At 42.1% G+C, this 24,081-nt stretch overlaps 1 protein-coding gene across 1 annotated transcript in view; it reads left to right on the top strand.

Moving 5' to 3' along the window:
* myo16 (myosin XVI) overlaps window positions 1-24,081 on the top strand; it is a 438,207-nt gene that overhangs the window by 308,174 nt on the left and 105,952 nt on the right. Inside the window, exons 18-22 of the mRNA XM_052025545.1 lie at window positions 3,500-3,571; window positions 3,669-3,810; window positions 14,591-14,663; window positions 15,223-15,375; window positions 19,757-19,957. Of these exons, the coding sequence (XP_051881505.1) occupies window positions 3,500-3,571; window positions 3,669-3,810; window positions 14,591-14,663; window positions 15,223-15,375; window positions 19,757-19,957 (641 nt within the window). The remainder of the gene's footprint in view (window positions 1-3,499; window positions 3,572-3,668; window positions 3,811-14,590; window positions 14,664-15,222; window positions 15,376-19,756; window positions 19,958-24,081) is intronic.

The raw sequence follows: 24,081 nt of genomic DNA on the forward strand, positions 1-24,081 counted from the left end.
GGGTAGAAATGTCAAATACTGGAGGATATAGATTTAAGGTGAGAGGAGGAAAGTTTAAAGGAAATGTGTGGGATAAGTTTTTGACATCGAGAGTGGCAGGTGGCTGGGATATGCTGCTAGGGGAGATGTTAGAAACAGACAAGATAACAATGTTTGAGGCAGATGCATGTACAGGCAGGGAATAGAGAGGTATAGGCCATGTACAGGCAGGGAGGATTAGTTAGATTGGGATCGTGTTTGGCACAGATATAGTGGGCTGAAGGGCATCTTCCTGTGCTGTACTCTTCTATGTTCTATGGCCATGTTAATGCTACACACAGCATTAATATAGTGCACCAAGACAAGGTTAAACTATACTTTCTTGGCAAAATATTTATTATGAAATGTTTCTTTTCATTAGAATGAAGTACGCCATGAATATAAAACCAAATACTTCCACTTTGATCACTATCAGGTACTCATATATTTTGGCTATCGCTCACAGTCATTCTTCCCTACATTGGCAATCTTACATGATCAGCTGAATAGCTTACCAAACAGCACAACACTTCCATGTCCCAATTTAATGTCATAAGTGACAATGATCCTTCACTCCCCGATGAGCTCAACACCTTTTATGCACGCTTTGAAAGGGAGAATAACACCACACCTGTGCGAATACCCACAGCATCTGGTGACCCTGTGATCTCTGTCTTGGAGCCAATGTCAGAACATCCTTCAAGAGGGTGAACCCTCGCATGGTGTCAGGCCGTGACGGTGTACCTGGCAGGATACTGAAAACCCATTCCAACCTACTGGCTGGCGTGTTCAAGGACATCTTCAACTTCTTACTGCTATAATCTAAGGTTTCCACCTGCTTCAAAAGGGCAATAATCATACCTGTGCCCAAGAAGAGCAGGGTGAGCTGCCTCAACAACTATCGACTGGTGGCACTCACATCTACTGTAATAAAGTGCTTTGGGAGTCTGGTCATGACTAGAATTAACTCCTGCCTGAGCAAGGAACTGGACCCACTGCAATTCACCTACCACTGCAACAGGTCTACAGCAGATGCAATCTCACTGGTCCTCCACTCTGCTTTGGAGCACCTAGACAACAGCAAAATGTACGTCAGGCTGCCGTTTATCAATTACAGCTTGGCGTTCAACACCATTGTCCCCTCAGTATTAATTACTAAGCTTCTAAACCTGGGTCTCTGTACCTCAAGAATGAGTGCTTAGCCCACTGCTCTACTCTCTCTATGTTCATGACTGTGTAGCTAAGCACAGTTCAAGTGCCATTTATAAATTTGCAGATGACACCACTGTTGTTGGTAAAATCTCAGATGGTAATGAGGAGGTTCACAGGAGTGAGATAGATCAGCTGTTTGAGTGGTATCGCAACAATAACCTCATACTCAACCAGCTGATCTATCTCAAGGCCAAGGAATTGATTGTGGACTTCAGGAAGGGGAAGTTGGGAGAACATGCACCAGTCTTCATTGAGGGGTTGGCGGTAGAATGGGTGAGCAGCTTTAAATTTATTGGTGTCAAAATCTCCGAGAATCTGTCCTGGGCCCAACACATTGATGTAATCACAAAAACTGCACACCAGAGGCTATACTTTGTCAGGAGCTTGAGGAGATTTGGTATGTCACCAAAGACTCTTGCAAATTTCTGTAGATGTACAGTGGAGAGCATTCTGACTGGTTGAATCACAGCCTGGTATGGAGGATCCAATGTGCAGGATCGCAAGAGGCTGCAGAGGGTTGTAAATTCAGCCAGTTTCATCACAGGCACAACCCTCCCCACCATCGAGGACATCTTCAAGAGGCGGTGCTTCAACAACATGACATCCATTAATAAGGGCCCTCACCATCCAGGACATGTCCTCTTCTCGTTACTATCCTCGGGGAGGAGGTACAGGAGCATGAAGACCCACACTCAACAATTTAGGAGTAGCTTCTCCCCCTCCGCCATCAGATTTCTGAACAGTCCATGAACCCACGAACACTACCTCATTTTTTTTGCACTACTTATTTATTTTGTAATTTATAGTTTCTTAGGATTTTGAACTGTACTGCTGTCGCAAAACAACAAATTTCACATCATATAAGATGGTGATAACAAACCTGACCTGATTTTGATTCTGATTTTAGTTCTGATTAATAAAATTAGCCCGCAATCACATGGACTAAACATGCACTTTTGAGGTCAACAAAACCCAAATTTGAAAGCTGTGTGAAATGCAATACTTTGTGTTTAGCATTTGGCCCAGGACAAATTTTCAAATTTCAATGCATGTCAGGTCCAAGATTGATGCCTGTAGTTCACCAAAATCTGGGCAGTAACATTCAAGCTAGAGAGGAGGAGCCTTCAATTTGCCATTCTGTTGAATCTAGAGCTGGATTCCCCATGGTTAGGAGGATTCATAGAGTCACAGTTATACAGCACAGAAACTGGCCTTTTTGCTCAACTCCTCCATGTCAACTAAAGTGCCTTCCTGTACTAGTCCCATTTGCCTGCATTTAGCATATATAATGCTTTCCTGTACATAAACCTGTCCGAATGTCTTTTTAACATCATAGTTGTTCCTGCCACTACTACTTCCTCTGGAAGTTCATTCTACATGCCCAGCACCCTTTGTGTGAAAAACATGCCTCTCATGTCCCCTTTAAATCTTTCCCCTCTCACCTTAAACTTATGCTTTCTAATTTTAGACTGCCCCACCCTGTAAAAAAGACTATGACAATCCATCTTATCTATGCCCCTCTCTGTAAGATCACCCCTCAGCCTCCTTAGTTCCAGAGAAAACCATCCCAGTCTCTCCTTATAACTCTTCTCCAGTTCTATTTGAAAAATCTGAAAAACAACTCTCCTCTACCATCCTCTGACTCTTTCCTCCAAGCCAATTTTGTATTCAATTGGCTAGCTCACTCTGGATCCCATGCAATCCAACCTTCTGGACCAGCCTACCATGTGGGACCTTGTCAACGTCTTCTGCTCTGCCCTCATCAATCCTCTTGGATACCTCTTCAAGAAACTCAATTAAATTCATGAGGTACAATTTCCAATGCACAACACAAAGCCATGCTGATTATCCCTCATTCGTCCTTTCCAAAAAATAATTTATCTGCTTAAGTATATTCCACCATTCAAGTCAATCTCTATTTTCAGCTGCCTCACCTTTATCTCAAAGAATAATGTAATTGACTCACTTTCTACAGCTTCTTGAGAAAGAAAATTAAGGTTTTTCACTCCCTTTCACACAACAATCAACAATCATTCTCCTAGCTGATTATATCTCTCTGTCCATGTGGGAAACTGCATCTCATCAGCTTTTCACAAGATAAAATAAGACAAATTCATTTACTTATTGTGTGAAAATAATTGATGATATCATAACAAGTGGAAAGAGCTTTGAACATATTCTAATAATAAATGTAATATTTAACAGTCTTTCTATGAAAAGCTCTGAACTGAGCCAGTAAACGTTCATTTTAAAGTAAATTGTTTTTCAGTGGCTGGTATTCTGCAAGTGTCACCGGATGATCTCAATTCAGCTTTAACATCTGATATTCACCATTTTAAAGGTAAATTGATGCATGAATTTATTAATATGTTATTGTTTATTTTATAAATTTGAAAAAGGAACATAATTTTACATTTTTTTCCTTTACCCCATTGAAGGAGATGTGATTTTCAGGAGACATACAGTGGATGTGGCAAATTTTTACCGGGACCTTCTGGCAAAGTCACTTTATGGTCGTCTTTTCTGTTTCTTGGTGGACCACATTAATTACTACCTCCAGAGTCAGGATGACATGACAAGGTAAGTTGGTTGCCTCTGAGTCACATTTCTGCATGAGCCTGTCCCTTAACACCTTTGAAGCCAAAATCATGTCATTTTTTCTATCTAAGAAGCAAAATATTTGATGAAGCCAGCAGATTTCTTATGGCTCTATTCATGTGAGTTGGAAGTTATGCTGTTGCAAAGATACCTGCGTATCACTGCCAAGCAACAGGATAGAGAATTATCCCTGCTGTAAGGATAAAATATTTCCCTACACTTAAAGGGAGTTTCATCAAGACAAGGCCATCTTTGTTGGGATAATACTAAAATTACAAAAAAGTAACGAAGATTTATATATCTTTAATTGATATGGACCACACTGACATGAGCTCAACTTTTGTCCAGATTTTGTTACTCTGAAGAGGGAGCAGGGCTACATATTGTGGAACTAAAGTCACATGTAGGCCACATCAGAGAGAGGGAACAGACCTTCTTCTCTGAATGACATTAATGAACTAATGCAGATATTTATGACACCCAAACAGCACTTTTTTAGTGCTGCCTACAGATTGTCAATGTGACATTTGAATTCCTACTGCTAGACTAGTATTATAATAACTATGTCAGAGCCTTTTCCTTCTTCTTTTAGAACAAACAACATAGAACAATTACAGCACAATTCAGGCCCTTCGGCCCACAAAGCTGTGCCGAACATGTCCCTACCCTAGAAATTACTAGGCTTACCCATAGCCCTCTATTTTACTCAGTTCTATGTACCTATCTAACAGTCTCTTGAAAGACCCTATCGTATCAGCCTCCACCACCTTTTCCGGCAGCCCATTCCACGCACTCACCACTCTCTGAGTAAAAAAACTTACCCCTGACACCTCCTCTATATCTACTCCCCAGCACCTTAAACCTATGTCCTCTTGTGGCCACCAATTCAGCCCTGGGGAAAAGCCTCAGACTACCTACCCAATCAATACCTCTCATCATCTTATACAGCTCAATCAAGTCCTCCCTCATCCTCAGTCGCTCCAAGGAGAAAAGGTCAAGTTCCCTCAACCTGCTTTCATAAGGCATGCTCCGCATTCCAGGCAGCATCCTTGTAAATTTCCTCTGCACCCTCTCTATGGCTTCCACATCTTTCCTGTAGTGAGGCAACCAGAACTGAGCACAATACTCCAAGTGGGGTCTGACCAGGGTCCTATATAGCTGCAACAATACCTCACGGCTCCTAAATTCAATTCCCCGATTGATGAAGGACAATACACCATATGCCTTCTTAACCACAGAGTCAACCTGTGCAGCCACTTTGAACGTCCTATGGACTCAGACCCCAAGATCCCTCTGATCCTCCACACTGCCAAGAGTCCTACCATTAAGACTAAATTCCACCAACATATTTGACCTACCAAAATGAACCACTTCACACTTATCTGTGTTGAACTGTATCTGTCACTTCTCAGCCCAACTCTGCATCCTATCTATGTCCCTCTGTAACCTCTGACAGCCCTCCAAACTATCCACAACACCCCCAACCTTCATGTCATCCACAAGTTTACTAACCCACCCCTCCACTTCCTCATCCAGGTCGTTTATAAAAATCACAAATAGTAAGGGTCCCAGTACAGTTCGCTGGGGTACATGACTGGTCACCGACGTCCACTCAGAATACGACCCTTCAGCAACCACTCTTTGCCCTCTGTGGGCCAGCCAGTTCTGGATCCACACTGCAATGTCCCCTTGGGTCCCATTTCTCCTCACCTTCTCCATAAGCCTCGCATGGGGTACCTGTTCAAATGCCTTGCTGAAATCCATATACACAACACCTACTGCTCTCCCTTCATCGATGTGCTTAGTCACATCCTCAAAAAATTCAATCTGGCTCGTAAGGCAGGACCTGCCCTTAACAATGCCATGCTGACTATTCCTAATCATATTATACCTCTCCAAATGTTCATAAATCCTGCCCCTCAGGATCTTCTCCATCAGCTTACTAACCACTGAGGTAAGACTCACCAGTCTATAATTCCCAGGGCTATCCCTACTCCCCTTCTTGAATAAGGGAACAACATCCGCAACCCTCCAATCTTCTGGACCCTCCCCCGTCTCCATGGATGACACAAATATCATCGTCAGAGGCTCTACAATCTCCTCCCTCACCTCCCACAGTAACCTGGGGTACATCTCATCTGGTCCCGGTGACTTATCTAACTTGATGCTTTCCAAAAGTTTCAGCACCACCTCTTTTCTAATATCTACATGCTCAAGCTTTTCAGGCCGCTGCAAGTCCCCACGACAATCCCCCAGATCTTTTTCCGTGGTGAATACTGATGTAAAGTATTCATTAAGTACCTCTGCTATTTCTTCCGGATCCATACACACTTTCCCACTGCTGCACTTGATAGGCCCTATCCTTTCACATCTCATCCTCTTACTCTTCACAAACTTGTAGAATACCTTGGGGTTTTCCTTGATCCTGCCTGCAAAGGCCTTCTCATGTCCCCTTCTGGCTCTCCTAATCTCTTTCTTAAGTTCCTTCCTTTTAGCCTTGTACTCCTCCAGATCTCTAACATTACCTAGTTCTCTGTACCTTTTGTATGCTTTTCTTTTCCTTTTGACTAGATTTATTATAGCCTTCGTACACCACGGTTCCTGTATCCTGTCACGACTCCCCTGTCTCATCGGAACATGTCTATGCAGAGCTCCACGCAAATATCCCCTGAATATTTGCCACATATCTTCCATACTTTTCCCAGAGAACATCCGTTCCCAATTTAATCTTCCAATTTCCTGCCTGAGAGCCTGATAATTCCCTTTACTCCAAGTAAACACCTTTCTAGCCTGTCTGTTCCTATCCCTCTCCAGTGCTGACATAAAGGAGATAGAATTATGATCACTATCACCAAAATGTTCACCCACTGAGAGATCTGACACCTGACCAGGTTCATTTCCCAATATCAAATCAAGTACAGCCTCTCCTCTTGTAGGTCTATCTCCATACTGTGTCAAGAACCCTTCCTGAACACACCTAACAAACTCCATTATTATCTAGAAGGAGAGAAGATTGATAGTGCGGTAGTACAAAGGGACTTGGGGGTACTCATACAAGATACCTTAAAAGTTAACCACCAGGTTGGATCGGTGGTTAAGAAAGCGAATGCTATGTTGGCATTCATCTCGAGAGGTATAGTGTATAAAAGTAAGGAAGTGTTGATGAGGCTCTACGGGGCGCTAGTGAGGCCTCATTTGGAATACTGTGCGCAGTTTTGGGCCCCGCATCTTAGGAAGGATGTGCTGACGTTGGAGAGGGTTCAGAGGAGATTTACGAGAATTATTCCAGGAATGAAAGGGCTTAAGTATGATGAGCGTTTGTCGGCTCTTGGACTGTACTCGCTGGAGTACAGAAGGATGAGAGGGGACCTCGTAGCGACATTTAAAATGTTGACAGGTAAGGATAGAGTAGATGTGGCTAGGCTGTTTCCCTTGGTGGGCGTGTCCAGGACCAGAGGGCACAATCTTAGAATTAGAGGGTACAGTTTCAAGACAGAGATGAGGAGAAGTTTCTTTACCCAGAGGGTGGTGAAATTGTGGAACTCCTTGCCACGCACAGCAGTGGAGGCCAGATCAGTGGGGGTATTCAAGGAGGAGATAGACAGATATCTAAATAGTCAGGGTATCAAGGGATATGGGGATAAGGCTGGCAAATGGGATTAGAATAGTTTTTTTTTCTCTCTCTTTTTTTCCCACCCCATTTCTTTTTCCCTTTTCCTTGGAGCAGACTCGATGGGCCGAATGGCCTGCTTCTGCTCCCTTATCTTGTGATCTTGTGATCTTGTGATGTTTGGGAAATTAAAATCCCCTATCACAACAACTCTGTTATTCTCACACCTTTCTAGGATCTGCTTCCCTATCTGCTCCTCAATAACCCTGTCACTATTGGGCGGCCTATAAAAAACACCCAGTAAAGTTATCGACCCCTTCCTGTTCCTAACCTCCACCCACAGAGACTCCATAGACAATCCCTCCACAATATCCACCTTTTCCGCAGCCGTGACACTATCTCTGGTCAACAGTGCCACTCCCCCACCTCTTTTGCCTCCCTCCCTGTCCTTCCTGAAACATCTAAAACCCGGCACTTGAAGTAACCATTTCTGTCCCTGAGCCATCCAAGTCTCCGTAATGGCCACCACATCATAGGTCCAAGTATTTATCCAAACTCTAAACTCATCCGCCTTGTTCACAATAGTCCTTGCGTTAAAATAGACACATCTCAAACCGTCGGTCTGAACACGTCCCTTCTCTATCACCTGCCTATCCTCCCTCTCGTACCAACTACAAGCTTTCTCTATTTTAGAGCCAAGCACCTCTTCCCCAGTCTCTCCAGTACGGATCCCACCCCCCCAACAATTCTAGTTTAAACTCTCCCCAGTAGCCTTAGCAAACCTCCCCGCCAGTATGTTGGTCCCCCTGGGGTTCAAGTGCAACCCATCCTCTTTGAACAGGTCATACCTGACCCAAAAGAGGCCCCAATGATCCAGAAAACTGAATCCCTGCTCGTTACTCCAATCCCTCAACCACGCATTTAACCTCCTCCTCATTCTTTTCCTATACCCACTGTTTTAAAAACTCATTATGCAAATCCCTTCAGACATGCTTATTATTCTGATCACAGCCTTGCATTAATAATTTGCTTTATAATGTTTTCAATGTGTCCCTTATGGATGGACGTTTAAATATAAATTGTTAAATAAAACTAAAACATAAATTACATTCATTTAATTCTTTAAAAAACCCTTACCTAAAACATCAAGGGTCAGGTAGTTCCTTGCTTTTGTTGTACAAGCTTTTATTGCAATTATTGAGGTGTAAAATTGAAAAGATTCAACATGTTTGCAATTCTTCCATTTTATGAGATACTTTATCATATTATATGGCATCATTAATTGAAATATCATATCCTTGCTATTTCTTCATGTTCTTTTATTCATAGAGTCATAGTGGGATCCCTGGCTCACCAAGTCCATGCCAACTTTTTTGTTCATCTACTCTAATCCCATTTGCCTGCATTAGCACCCTATCCCTCTGTGCCTTGTGACATAACATCCCAACTTTTATATTCTGTTCCTGACCTATGAATGCAACTATGCCATATAGCTTCTTCACTATCCTCTCTACCTGTGTTCCCATTCCCAGTGAACTGTAGACTTGAATCTCAAGGTCCCTTTGTTCAGCAACATTCCTTACTGTCCTACCATGTACTATGTATGTCCTAACTCGATTTGACTTCCCAAAATACATCGCCTCACACTTGTTGGGATTAAGTTCAATCTGCCAGTGCTTGACCCACTTTCCAACTGATCTATATCCTGCTGTAGCCTTAGACAACCTTCCTCATTATCAACAACACATCCAATTTTTGTGTCATCTGCAAAGGGTGCAGAAGAGGTTTACCAGGATGCTGCCTGGATTAGAGGGCATGTGCTATGAGGAAAGGTTGGATAGACTTGAGCGACGGAGGCTGAGGGGAAACTTGATAGAAGTTTATAAGATTACGAGGGACATAGATAAAGTAGACAGCGGGTATCTTTTTCCCAGGATCAAAATGTCTAATACCAGAAGGCATGCATTTAAGGTGAGAGGGGGTCAGTTCAAAGGCAATGTGTGGGGCAAATTTTTTTTACAGAGAGTGGTGGGTGCCTGGAATCCACTGCCAGAGGTGGTGGTGGAGGCAAATATGACAGAGGCGTTTAAGAGGCTCTTAGATAGGCACATGAATATGCAGAGAATGGACATGTAGGCAGAATGAACTAGTTTAGTAAGCTTTTAATTACTAATTTAATTAATTCAGCACAACATCATGGGCCGAAGGGCCTGCTCCTGTGCTGTACTGTTCTATGTTCTAAGTCATTAATGTGTATCACAAATAGCAAAGATCCTAGCACTAATCCCTGTGCTATACCACTAGTCACAGACTTCCACTCAGAAAAACATCCTTCCACAACTAATAACAACATTTTTAAAACCTGCAGATTCTGGAAATCTAAAATAAAAAGGATCTTTGACCTGAAACATTAACTCTGTTTCTTGTCCCATGGATGTGGCCTGACCCGCTGAGTAGGTACATCATTTTATGATTTTATTTTAAACATCCTTTCATCACTGCCCTCTGCCTCCTTTCACCAAGTATACAGTCCCTGTGCCTCTTGTTCTTTAATTTTGATTTGTACAAATACTATTTGTTTTTGTGTCTTCAGTTGCTCTTCTATAAAAATAATATTTGAGCCAATGAGGTGATGGTGTGAAATAATATCCTCGCATCTGTAGGCATGCTTCATGAGTTGCATCAGCCAAGACTTTTCTTGACAAAATGCCCCAATAGTTAATAAAAATTAATATTGCATTAGTTATGAGGAACTGGAAGGTTGTGTATAAACATAAACATTATTTAGATTATACAAATGAATAAGGTGAATCCCTGCTGTGTGTTATTGCCAGATTAATCGGTGTCTGAGTTGAATTTTACTATTTTCGTGGAAGTTAAACAGGGGTGAAATTTCTTGTGTTTCACAGTGCACCCATTGAAACAAAAAAAAAGCTGCAGGTGCTGGAAATCTAAAATAAAACAGAAAATGCTGGAAGCATTCAGCAGTTCAGGCAACATCTGTGGAAAAAGAAACAGTTAATGTTTCAGGTCCGATGTTCATACTGAGAGAGTTCAGCAAAGAACGACAAGCCCAATCCATGATGTACGACATGTGTTATGAGGATAGACCAGGCAGAAAATGATTTTTAGTTGCAAAAATAAATATTTCAGAAATGATTTTGCAGAATTAAAAAAGGTGGATAAAGGTATGAAAAAGAATCTTAAAAATGAATATTACTTCAGATTATTTGTGAGATTAGGAAAAGGAGCTATGCTTCAGACTAATAAAATATGTTTTGGAACATATGTTCTCCATACAGAGATTGATTATCTGCAGAACAAACCTCAAAGGGAGATGAGATCCCTGGGGATCATTGAGGAAGCAACTGAGAGTTGTATTAGGGAGTGTGTACAACACATGTAATACCCTGAACTGAAAACTAGTAGAAATATTGTTCATGATTTTCCACCCTTCCCAAATCCACGTATGCTAACAGTAGGTAATTATTGGTCAAACACCAGATAATTTACACCAGAGAAATGGACCAACTACCTTGTGCTGGGCATTTCCCTGCTCCCAACTACAATTCAAGGAATTGATGCAATGGCAGAAATAAGTCAATCACTCACCCCATCAAATGTGACAACCGCAATAGAAATAGGACAAGAACAAAGAATTTTTTTTTCATTAACTGAAGAGGAATAAACTGAAGATAAATATTTTTTTCATTAACTACAGATTTTGACACCATTAATTATGGGAATTTTTGCCATAACGTCTCTGATATTCTAGCATTAAACCTCCATTGTGTTGAGTATTAAAATTAGACTGCCTGTGTTAATAAAATTAAGTAAAATTCTCCAGCATTATGTGAAACAGTAACTTCACAAAAAATTCCTACTGTATTTTAATGAACTGGGAAAAAATATCAGCTTTCTAGTAAAATGCAAAGGCAAATTGTTAGCTGTGCCCAAGGTTCCCACATGCCTGGGTGGGGGGCATCAGGCATCTTTTTCTTGGTGATGGGGTGTTGGAGGGAAGACTGGGAAGATTGTTAAGGAGGTGGTGGGTGTAGATGATTGGGCATCTGGCAGATGACAGTAATTGGCATTTAAGGGGTTAAAATATAAAATGAATGCCAGTAGAAATATCCAAACAACTGACAAGTATGGATGAGGGATTGTAGTACAGTTTATAAACATAGAACATGGAACCACTAATATCTCCTCTTGTATCTTCCATGTTTATTAAGAGTCATAGAGATGTATAGCACAGAAAAAGGCCCTTCGGCCCATACTTGTCCATGCTGACTAAGATGTATATTCAAACCAATTCCATTTCCCAGCACTTGGCCCATATCCATCCGAAATCTTGTCAACCATGTACCTGTCCACACGCTTCTTAAATGTATCTCTTGTACCTGCAGCAACCTGCCGCAACCATTTCCTCTGGCAGCTGGTTTCATATGTCTACCACCTGCTGTGTAAAAAAGATACACTTTAGGTTCATATTAAACCTTTCACCTCTAACCTTAAACTATGTCCTCTACCACTCTGAGATCACCCCTCAGTGTCCTACGCTCCAAGGAGTAAAGGCCCAGCTTGTCTCGCCTCTCCCTATAACTCAGTCGCTTGAGTCCTGGCAACATCCTTGTAATTTTTTTTTAACACTCTTTCCAGGTTAGAAACATAGAAACATAGAAAAACTACAGCACAATACAGGCCCTTCGGCCCACAAAGCTGTGCCGAACATGTCCCTACCCTAGAAATTACGAGGCTTACCCATAGCTCGTTATTTTACTCAGCTCCATGTACCTATCTAACAGTCTTTTGAAAGACCCTATCGTATCCGCCTCCACCACCGTTTCCAGCAGCCCATTCCACGCACTCACCACTCTCTGAGTAAAAAACTTACCCCTGACATCTCCTCCATATCTACTCCCCAGCACCTTAAACCTCTGTCCTCTTGTGGCCACCATTTCAGCCCTGGGGAAAAGCCTCTGACTATCTACCCGATCAATACCTCTCATCATCTTAAATACCTCTATCAGGTCCCCCCTCATCCTCCGTCTCTCCAAGGAGAAAAGGCCGAGTTCCCTCAACCTGCTTTCATAAGGCATGCTCCGCATTCCAGGCAGCATCCTTGTAAATCTCCTCTGTACCCTCTCTATGGCTTCCACATCTTTCCTGTAGTGAGGCGACCAGAACTGAGCACAATACTCCAAGTGGGGTCTGACCAGGGACCTATATAGCTGCAACAATACCTCACGGCTCCTAAATTCAATTCCCCGATTGATGAAGGACAATACACCATATGCCTTCTTAACCACAGAGTCAACCTGTGCAGCCGCTTTGAGTGTCCTATGGACTCGGACCCCAAGATCCCTCTGATCCTCCACACTGCCAAGAGTCCTACCATTAATACTATATTCCGCCAACATATTTGACCTACCAAAGTGAACCACTCCACACTTATCTGGGTTGAACTGCATCTGCCACTTCTCAGCCCAACTCTGCATCCTATCTATGTCCCTCTGTAACCTCTGACAGCCCTCCAAACTATCCACAACACCCCCAACCTTCATGTCATCCACAAGTTTATAAAAATCACAAAGAGTAAGGGTCCCACTACAGATCCCTGAGGGACACCACCGGCCACCGACCTCCACTCAGAATATGACCCTTCAAAACCACTCTTTGCTTTCTGTGGGCCAGCCAGTTCTGGATCCACACTGCAATGTCCCCTTGGATCCCATGTCTCCTCACCTTCTCCATAAGCCTTGCATGGGGTACCTTATCAAATGCCTTGCTGAAATCCCTTCATCAATGTGCTTAGTCACATCCTCAAAAAATTCAATCAGGCTCGTAAGGCAGGACCTGCCCTTGACAAAGCCATGCTGACTATTCCTAATCATATGATACCTCTCCAAATGTTCATAAATCCTGCCTCTCAGGATCTTCTCCATGAGCTTACCAACCACTGAGGTAAGACTCACCAGTCTATAATTCCCTGGGCTATCCCTACTCCCCTTCTTGAATAAGGGAACAACATCCGCAACCCTCCAATCTTCCGAACCCTCTCCCGTCTCCATCGACAACGTAAAGATCATCGTCAGAGGCTCTGCAATCTCCTCCCTCACCTCCCACAGCAACCTGGGGTACATCTCATCCGGTCCCATCAACTTATCCAACTTGATGTTTTCCAGAAGTTTCAGCACCACCTCTTTTCTAATATCTACATGCTCAAGCTTTTCAGGCCACTGCATGTCCCCACTACAATCCCCTAGATCCTTTTCCGTAGTGAATACTGATGTAAAGTATTCATTAAGTACCTCCGCTATTTCTTCTGGATCCAGACATACTTTCCCACTGCTGCACTTGATAGGCCCTATCCTTTCGCATCTCATCTTCTTACTCTTCACATACATGTAGAATGCCTTGGGGTTTTCCTTAATCCTGCCCACCAAGGCCTTCTCATGTCCCCTTCTGGCTCTCCTAATCTCTTTCTTAAGTTCCTTCCTTTTAGCCTTGTACTCTTCCAGATCTCTAACATTACCGAGCTCTCTGTACCTTTTGTACGCTTTTCTTTGTATGCTTTAATCATATCCTTCCTAAAACAGGGTGACCAAAACTCAACACATACTACAAGTATGGCCTCACCAACATCTTGTACAATTGCAACATATGCTCCCAATTTCTATATTAAATGCCCTGAATGATGAAGGCCAACATGCCAAAAGCCTTCTTCATTGCCCTATCTACCTGTGACTCCACTTTAAGGGAACTGTACACCTGTACTCCAAGGTCCCTCTGTTCTACTTCAGTACCCAAGGCCCTTCTGTTCAATGTGAAAGCCCTAGCTTGATTTGTCCTTCCAAAATGTAACACTTCATACTTATCTGAATTAAATTCCATTTGCCATTCCTCAGTGCACCTACCCAGCTGATCAAGATCCTGCGGCAATTCTTGATATTCCTCTTCACTGTCAACAACACCACCTATCTTAGTATCATCTGCAAACTTACTAACTATTCCTTGTATATTCTCATTTGTTTTAAGAAAATTGATCCTGGCCAAATTGTGAAGTCCATAGAAATGTTTCTGTCATCAATGATATCACTTAATTTGCAATATACCAATGGTATCACCTCTGTTGTCTTCTGCTCACAGCAATTCAACTCTTGAAATTGGGATATTGGATATCTTTGGCTTTGAAGAGTTCCAGAAGAATGGTTATGAACAGGTGGGAAGCCCAAGTGGAAACAACAATGTATGCCATGGATGTTGGTTAAAGATTTGCACTTTGATATTCTTGGAACTTTATTTAAGGATGTTCTCAGTAATAACTTCTCCACTTTGATGGACATGCAACAGAATCAATATTCGTGTTCAGCAAGCCTTAGATCAGTAACATTAAATTATTAATGATCCCTTGGTGAAGATTTTTAGACATCTGTAAAACTGACAAAAAAAACTCGCAGAAAAAACGACAATACATGACAATGTATAATTAGCTCAATTGACTTTACCTTGTGATGGCCAAAGAGGCAGCACCTATTGACAGCACTCCAAACTACAGATGGGTAGGTGGGTAAATACTGCAGAAATCACAGCAACATGCTCCCTAATTGGATCTGTAGACTCCCAGCAGGAAAAGGTCCTTACCAGGAACACAATGCAATGTATGTTTGGAAAATGTAGAAAAGAAAATGTTATAAAAAGAGTAACATTTCAATTTTTCACTCTTATTGCAAGTATCAACATGTGCTCAAAAAATTGAAAGGAATGTTTCTGTCCCTCAGCTTTGTATCAACATGACTAATGAGAAGATCCATCAGTATATACATGAGATGCTTTTTCAACAACAGCAAGTTGATAGTGTGCAAGAAGGTGTCACCATGGAAACAGCCAACTCTCTGGGAAACCGAAATGCTATTTTGAACTTCTTTTTTCAGGTACACTTTGAATTTTTGCATTAAGGTGTTAAAATTGTAATTTGCAGATGGTACTTGCAAACATTAGCAAGATTTAGAAATAACAATAAGCAATCTATTTGAAATCATTGTTCCTTGGTAAAATTGCTTTTAGTTCAGATTTTAACCATGATTCATTTCCTGCTGAATTACGGAAAGGATTTTCTTTTTGAGATCTCCTGAATGCAATCAGCTGAAAATGCCACAAATGTAGTGTAACCAATGTCATTTTGTAAATTGGATAGTGTTAAATAGGATATTTAAAGCACAGTACCTATGTTCATTGGTGCTATCTCTATTACCAAGGAAAAGTTCAGGCATACTAAACTGAGATTGCAGGATTGAATTTTTTTCTGGTTCAGATTCACTCCCCTCCCCCGAACCCCCATCCCTCCATGACACTAATATGAATCAAGATTTGAAATTTTAAGGAAAGCATAGTAGAAAATAAAGTTGCATGAGGAATATCAGCTGGCTCCTAGATATCAGACTAATTATGGTGCTTTGGCAAATAAGGAAGAGAATTGTTAATTTTGTATCATCTTTCACACTCTCAGAGAGGTCTAGTGCTTTACGTTGAACAAATTACTTTAAAGCTTTTGGTGTAAGATAGATGAAATTGGTAACCAGATTAGAAAGGTTAAGTTCAACAAATAGTGATCTATTTTAGTAATATTGGTTAAAAGAGAAATAATAGCCAGGAGCTTAGGGAGAACTCCACTGCTTTTAATCAACTACTGGCATTTTACATGCAGTTGTAAAGGCTTTTCGGGTCCCGTGCAAAATTGACCCTCAAAGTGCAGGATTTCCTAAGTACAGTACCGCAAAAAAAACTTAAATACAAGAAACAAAATACAAGAATGAGAAAGACCCCATGGGTTCCTGTATCCCAGGTGAGAAAGGGACCATGGTCAAGACTGACAATTCATTTAAAACAGACAATATTGGAAATACTTTCCAGATCAGGCAGCATCTGGGGAGAAAGAAACAATTAACATTCTGATGGACGGTCATGAACATCAGCTCTGTTTCTCTTTCCAGAGGCATTGTCTGACCTGCTGAATATTTCCAGTGTTTTCTGTCTTCATTGATATTTCTAACATTTGAAGGTATTTTTTGCTTCTCAATTGTCACCTCTTGGGTTGGTCATTCTCCTCCTTATTCAGTCACTGATGGGGAGAGAACTTGGATGCTCCAAATGACTAAGTGCTTCAAACATTTCAAAAAATATAATCCTAAACATTAAGGTTTTTATTTAGCTCTGCTGCCACCACTGTTACCATGGTAACAGACCTGAGCCTACAGTCAGTTACTAATGACCACACATGAGAATCTTTTGTCAGTATCAACAGTCATTTCCATTAATTACAATTGGATCAAGTGCAGGATTTTCCAAATTATTTGACTTGTCTTGACCATTTCAGCAGAATAACCTCTCAAATTGAGTTAAGATTAGTTCTGCTGATGGGAGCATGATACCGTTGAGTAAAATTTATGTCATTGAATTCTGCCTTGTAATAATGTCATATGCCATCATAATTGCTGTTGCACCTGAATGTTCGCTTTCAGTAACTAACATACAAGTACACCGTAGTTTTGTTGAACATCAACACTATGCGCCCTACATCATTTAAAAAATAAGCTGCTTTTCTGTTTTGTGTACCAAAGTGGAAAACCTCACATTTTTCCACATTATATTCCATCTGCTACATTGCCACCTACTCACTTGGTTTGTCCATATTTCCATGAAGCCTCTCTACATTCTCCTCTGTATTCTCAATCCCACCTTGTTTAGAGTAAACAGCAAACTTGGCCACTTCAGCTAAATCTTGGATCTAGATTGTGAGTAGCTGGGGCCAGGCATCAATCCTGGTGGTACCACACTAGTCACAACCTCCCAACTTGAAAGATCCTGAGAAGAACTGTTGCTCTATCAAGCAAATGATTTTTAGTCCTTCTAACCGTGGATTAGAAAAGCACTGAAAGCACTCTTCCACCTCCTTTTGTTACTGTTCCTGTTCGTGTACAGCTTTGAAAGCCTGTGCTCTTGGCAGCAGTTCTATTGATCATGCAGAAAAACGACAATGAACCACAAAGCTCTCCCTGGTGAGAGTGCCTTCAGATACTGAAATCTCATGTAGGTTTCCTGATCGCTTTTTCAAGTTGAATCTGAGTGGTCCCATGTATAAGTGGTCCCAGTTATAAGTTAACTCTGCAACAGGGCCAGATCATGAATTGGGGTGAGGACCCAAAATATGAAGAATAACCTTCATCCCACAAGAGCTAACCTTCCATCTGGCATGGTAGTCTGATACTGATGTTTTCAGAATATGTTTGCCTCAAAGTGCTGACATTGCCCAATCTGCTAAACAATAATAAATGATGAATTCCACATTTATGTCACTCTGTGTGAAGAAATTCCCCCTTAAATTCTTTTTTTCACGTGTTAGTGGTATTCTTATATATATACATACACATATCTTATATAAAAATGGTATACCTTTTGTATATTAACGATACAAAAATTATGAATTCAGTGGTCATACTGCCAAAGGAACATTTTGGCAGATTTTCACATCTGATATTTCATTTTATAATCTCCAGGTCATTTTCCCTTAGCAATTGATGTTAAATCTGAACAAGGAGAGCTGCTGGCCCATTTGTCTCCTGAAGATGTGAGACATGGTACCCTACCTTTTCTTTGCTTTCTTTCATCACTGAGTATACATCTATAGAGTCATTGTCATACGGCCTGGATATAGGCTCTTTGGCCCACCAAGTCTGCACTGACCTTCAAGCACCCATTTACACTAATCCCACATTCCATTAATTTCTCCCCAGATATAATCACTCATCAACATGCTAGAGGCAACTTACAATGCTCAAGTAACCTACCAACCTACACACCCTTTGATGTGGGTGGAAACTGGAAGTCCCAGAGGAAAACCACTGGGAGAATGTTCAAACTCCACACAAACAGCATCTGAGGTCAGGATTGAACCTGGGTTGCTGGAGCTGTGAGGCAAACGCTTTACCAGATGTGCCACTGTGCCACACTAGCCCGGGTTGCTTTAGGGGTGCCTGAAGAGCATAGAGGTTGGAGCCAGCATGGAACTCTGACAGAAGAGACCCTGAAAGCAGGTTTTTTTTCAGATAATTGACTTCTTCCTGTCTCCCTGAATAGTCTTCAGTCATTGGCACCTTTGGTTCCATGTGAGATGAGCTGCCAGGAGGCCGTGTGCCAGCAACGTGTCTGCAGGTTCTGGCCTCACTTGCTTGTATATGCCAGTGGGAGGTGCCTCCAGGCTAGTTCTCTGGGAGAGGACGTCCTGATTCTGTTAGTCCTAGACAGCTGCAGAGAATTTAGGGCATATGCCTTCTACCTCTATTCTGAGTTCTGTCATGGGAAGAGATTACCAGGCAGACACAGGAGAAAATACAAGGAAGTATTCAAAGCCTCCTTGAAGTGTCCTATCCCCACTAACTTCTGGGACCCTTTTGGCGGTAAAGTGGAGAAGGAGCATTCAGAGAAAGTATTAAGAATCTCAAACCATGCACACAGAAGCCCTGCTTAAGCGGTGGAAGGAGTGTACCACCTGACAAGCTACCCACATATCCATCCTGCCAGTTATCTCCTGTCCTGTCTGTGGAAGAATCTGCAGTTCCCATATCAGCCTCGTTAGCCTCCTCAGAACCCAAAAACCCATTGTCAATCCTGCAGGAGTTGCCTCAGAAGAGTGGGAAGACAGCATGAGAAAGGAAAATCATTGCTTTCATGACCTAACTTAGGTCAATTAAGCCCATAAGCTTCATTAGCAATTTGGAGAAGGCTAGGAGTAGGAAAGACTGATACAGTGTACCGAATGACTTTTCATCTGTCACAGACCCTGTCATTCTCTAACTGCTGCACCAAAAGTGAATGTTTTAAATGAAGCTTTGTGAAGGAATTGTCTAATGAAATATCAGTGAATAATTAAGTTGAAGTTTGTCAGTAAATATCAAGAGAACCTTGCTTTGTTTGTGTTTTATAATTATTTACCTCAGTTCAAGATTGTTAATTAACTTCAACAGTTACATTGAAGCTTCTTAGTGAAACAGCTCTTCAAATGCATGCATAATAATCTGCATGTTTCCCTTTTAAACATAGAAATGTTTGAGCTGTTTTCAACAATTTACTTATGTTCTGGTTTTAATATAAGACAAATAATCATTTGCAGACATTAGTTTTCAGGAACTTCATGTACGGAAGATTTTACTAGGTTTAAGTTCAGCTGTGCTCAACCCATCCAAGTAGTTATTACCTCATTAAGACCTGCTCCAGTTACACTGCTAATTTACCCAAAGCATTACCTTACCATTTCAGAAACCTGGTGGTTTGCTGTCAATGCTTGATGAAGAAAGACAGACACTTCAATCATCAGAACAAAACTTCAGCAAATGGCTGCAGACTCATTTGGAAACAGCTCAACCAAACACTGTGTACACTTCCATGAAGGATGGAAATGAGAACATTCCATTGAAAGGTCAAGCCATAGCCTTCACTGTCATGCATTACGCAGGACAGGTGAGTCTAAATAAGAGATTAATCACAAATGATTAATTAAGGGTAGTATTTAGATTTGAAGAAATCATTAGGTTTATTGATTGTGTTGCTGTACAAAGTAGTCTCAGAAACTTGTACAACATAATGTAGTCTGGGTAAGGTTAGTGCTTCACTATTGTTGAATAATATTTTGCAATATCAAAGGATCCCACGATTTTTTTGTGTGGCACATATAGATAATACTTCAAAAAATTGTCCACAAACAACATAAAAATTTACTGCTAAAGCAATGTTCTGTGGGTGTATTTCACATTTGGAGAGCAAAGTATCCTTGCTGAAAAGCTTAATACTGAAATGTTCATTTAAATAGAAAATCAAAGTTATCAAGAGTTCCAGATTGGTACTTCAGTAGAGAACTAAAAGGATGCTGCATCATTGAAGCGGGAATTTAACTCAAGTCTCTGTCTCCCTTCTCACCAAAGGGGTAATCTATGCATGGAGCCAGAGGATATAAGTGAGATCCTGAATGAATACTTCTCATCGATATTCACCAGGGGAAGGACATGGAGGCTGAAGAGTTAAAGAGAGGGTACTCTGAGATTCTGGAGCATATCAATCAGGCAGGAGGAAGTGCTAGACATTTTAGAGTGGATAAATCTCCAGGGCTGGATAAGATCTGTCCCAGGATATTAAGGGAAGCAGGGGAGGACAATACTGGGGCTCTGACAGAAATTTTCTTCTGGTGCCACAGGTGAGGCACCAGAAGACTGGGAGATAGCTAATGTTGCCCCCTTGTCCAAAATTGGCTGTAGGGATAAGCCTGAAAACTATGGTCCAGTGAGCCTTTCATCAGTAGTAATGATGTTGTTGGAAGAGATTCTGAGGGATAGGACTTATGTTCACTTGGAAAGGTGAGAATGATTAGGAGGAGTCAGCATGGTTTTGTGCAGGGTAGATCATGTCACACAAATCTGATTAAGTTTTTTGAGGAGTTAACCAAGGAGATTGATGAAGGCAGAGGTGTCTATATGGACTTTAGTTAGGCCTTTGACGAGGTGCTGCATTAAGGCTGGCTCAGAAGGTTAAAGCACACAGCATCTGAGGCATGTTGGTGGAATAGATCCAAAATTGGCTTGGTGATAAGATGCAAAGTGTAGTGGTCGTTGGTGATTTTCTGACTGGATATCTGTAACAAGTGATGCACTGCAGGGGTCAGTGCTGGGATCTTTGATGTTCATAACATATAAATGACTTCGATGAGAATGTAGAGAGTATGATTAATACTCTCTACATTCTGTGATGACACATTCCAGATGACACAAAAATTAGTGGAGTTGGAGGAAAAAGAAGGTGGTTGTTTAAAGACTCAGAGGAACATAGATCAGCTGGAAAGTTGGGCAGAGCAGTGACAAATGGAATTTAATCCAGACAAGTGTGAGGTAATGCACTTAGTGAGATCAAATTCTGGTAGGACATACAGAGTAAATGACAGGATCTTGGCAAGACCTTGGGGTGCAAGACCATAGCTCCTTGAAAGTGGCAACACAGGTCCTTTAGGGTAGTAAAAGGGGCATTTGACATGCTGGTCTTCAAGGCTGAGGCATTAAGTTGTGATGTCACGTTGTAGTTGTGAAGAACATTGATTAGACCACACTTAAAATATTGCATACAGTTCTGGTCACCACACTACAGGAAGGATGTGACGATGTGAAAGATGTGTCTACCTGTGACGCTGCTTTCAGGGCACCAAAACATTCTAACTCCTATACTCAATACTTGATTTATAAATGCCAGGATGCCAAAAGACTTTTTTACAACCCTGTCTACCTGTGACGGCACTTTCAGGAAATTGTGTATCTGAACTCCCAGATCCCTTTGTTCCTCCGCACTCCTCAGTGCCCTACTGTTTACTGTGTATGTCCTTACCTTGATTTGTCCTTCCAAAATGCAACACCTCACACTTGTCTGCATTAAATTCCATCTGTCATTTTCTGGCCCATTTTTCCAGTTGGTCCAGATCCCTCTGCAAGCTTTGAAAGCCTTCCTTGCTGTCCACAATGCCACCAATCTTAGTGTCATCAGCAAACTTGTTGATCCAATTTACCACATTATCAGCTAGATCGTTGATATAGACAACAAACAACAATGGCCCCAGCACAGATCCCTGAGGCACACCACTAGTCACAGGCCTCCAGTCTGAGAAACAATCATCCACTACCACTCTCTGTCTTCTCCCACACAGCCAATTTCGAATCTAGTTTACAACTTCTCCATGGATACCTAGTGTCTGAACCTTCTGAACTAACCTCCCATGTGGGACCTTGTCAAAAGCCTTACTAAAGTCCATGTAGACAACATCCACAGCCTTTCCTTCATCTACTTTCTTGGTAACCTCCTCGAAAAACTCTACAAGATTCATTAAACACGATCTACCACGCACAAAGCCATGCTGACTATCCTTAATCAACCCTTGGCTGTCCAAATACTTGTATATCTGATCTCCCAGAACATCTTCCAGTAATTTACCTACTACTGATGTCAGGTGCAAACCATCCCACCGAAACAGGTCCCACCTTCCCTGGAACAAAGCCCAATTGTCTAGAAACCTGATGCCCTCACTCCTGCACTATCTCCTTAGCCACATATTTAGCTGCATTATCCTCCTATTTCTAGCCTCTCTAGCACGTGGCACGGGTAGCAATCCTGAGATGGCAACCCTGGAGGTCCTGTCCTTCAACTTTGCATCTAATTCACTAATCTCTCTTTGCAGGACATCCTCCTCTTTCTTATCCACGTCATTGGTCCCTACATGGACCACAACATCTGGCTGCTCACCCTCCCTTCTGAGAATATCTAGCACTCGATCCGAGATATCGCGGACCCTGGCACCAGGGAGGCAACAGACCATCCGGGATTCTTTATCTCTCCCACAGAACCTCCTATCTGTCCCCCTAACTATTGAATCCCCTATCACTACTGCTCTCCTCTCCCTTTCCCTACCCTTCTGAACCACAGGGCCGGACTCTGTGCTAGAGGCACTGCCACTGTTGCTTACCCCAGGTAGGCTGTGTCCCCCAACAGTACTCAAGGGGTACAGCCACAGGGGTACTCTCTAGTACCTGACTCTTCCCCTTCCCCCTCCTGTCTGTGACCCATTTGCCTGTCTCCCGTGGCCCTGGTGTGGCCACCTGCCTATAACTCCTTTCTATCACCTCCTCACTCTCCCTGACCAGATGAAGGTCATCGATCTGTCTCTCCAGTTCCCTAACACCGTCCCTTAGGAGCTGCAGCTCGACATACCAGATACAGATGTGGCTGTCTGGGAGGCTAGGAGACTCCAGGATCTCCCACATCTGACACCGAGCCCAGACAACCGGCGTCACACTCATACTACTTCCTTTCCATAATTAGCACAGGTGAACCTACCTCGCCTCGCCCCATTACCTCCTCAGCCCATACCACCTAAGCCCATTGAGCCAAAGCCCAATCACTCTGCTAACTCTCACTCTGCTGCCCGCTCCGAATGCTGCCCGCTGGATATGGCAGTCTACGCAACTCCAAATCCAGAATTGCCTTTTCCCAAGTGGGCTCGACCACAAGCTGCTCAAAAAAGCCATCTCATAGGCATTCTACAAATTCCATCTCTTGGGATCCAGTACCAACCTGATTTTCCCAATCTACCTGTGTATTGAAATCCACCATGACCACCGTAACGTTGCCCTTTTTACATGCCTTTTCTATGTCCCATTGTAACTTGTACCCCACATCCTGACGAGTATTCAGAGGCCTGTGTATAACTCCCAACAGGGTCATATTACCCTTGCAGTTTCTTAACTCTAACCACAAGGGTTCTACACCTTCTGATCCTACGTCAGTTCTTGCTGAGGATTTGATTTCGTTTTTTACCGACAGAATCACTCGACCCCCTCTGCCCACCTGCCTGTTTTTTCGATAGGATGTGTATCCTTGGATGTTTTACTCCCAGCTGTGTTCTTCTTTCAACCATGACTCTGTGATACTCACAACGTTGTACCTGCCAATTTATAACTGCGCTATAAATTCATCTACCTTATTTTGTATACTGCGTGCATTCAAATATAACACCTTCAGTCCTGTATTCACCACTCTTCTTCTCAAATTTGTCT

The sequence above is a fragment of the Pristis pectinata genome, chromosome 11, assembly GCF_009764475.1.
Source record: "Pristis pectinata isolate sPriPec2 chromosome 11, sPriPec2.1.pri, whole genome shotgun sequence".
In the NCBI taxonomy this organism is placed as follows: domain Eukaryota; kingdom Metazoa; phylum Chordata; class Chondrichthyes; order Rhinopristiformes; family Pristidae; genus Pristis; species Pristis pectinata.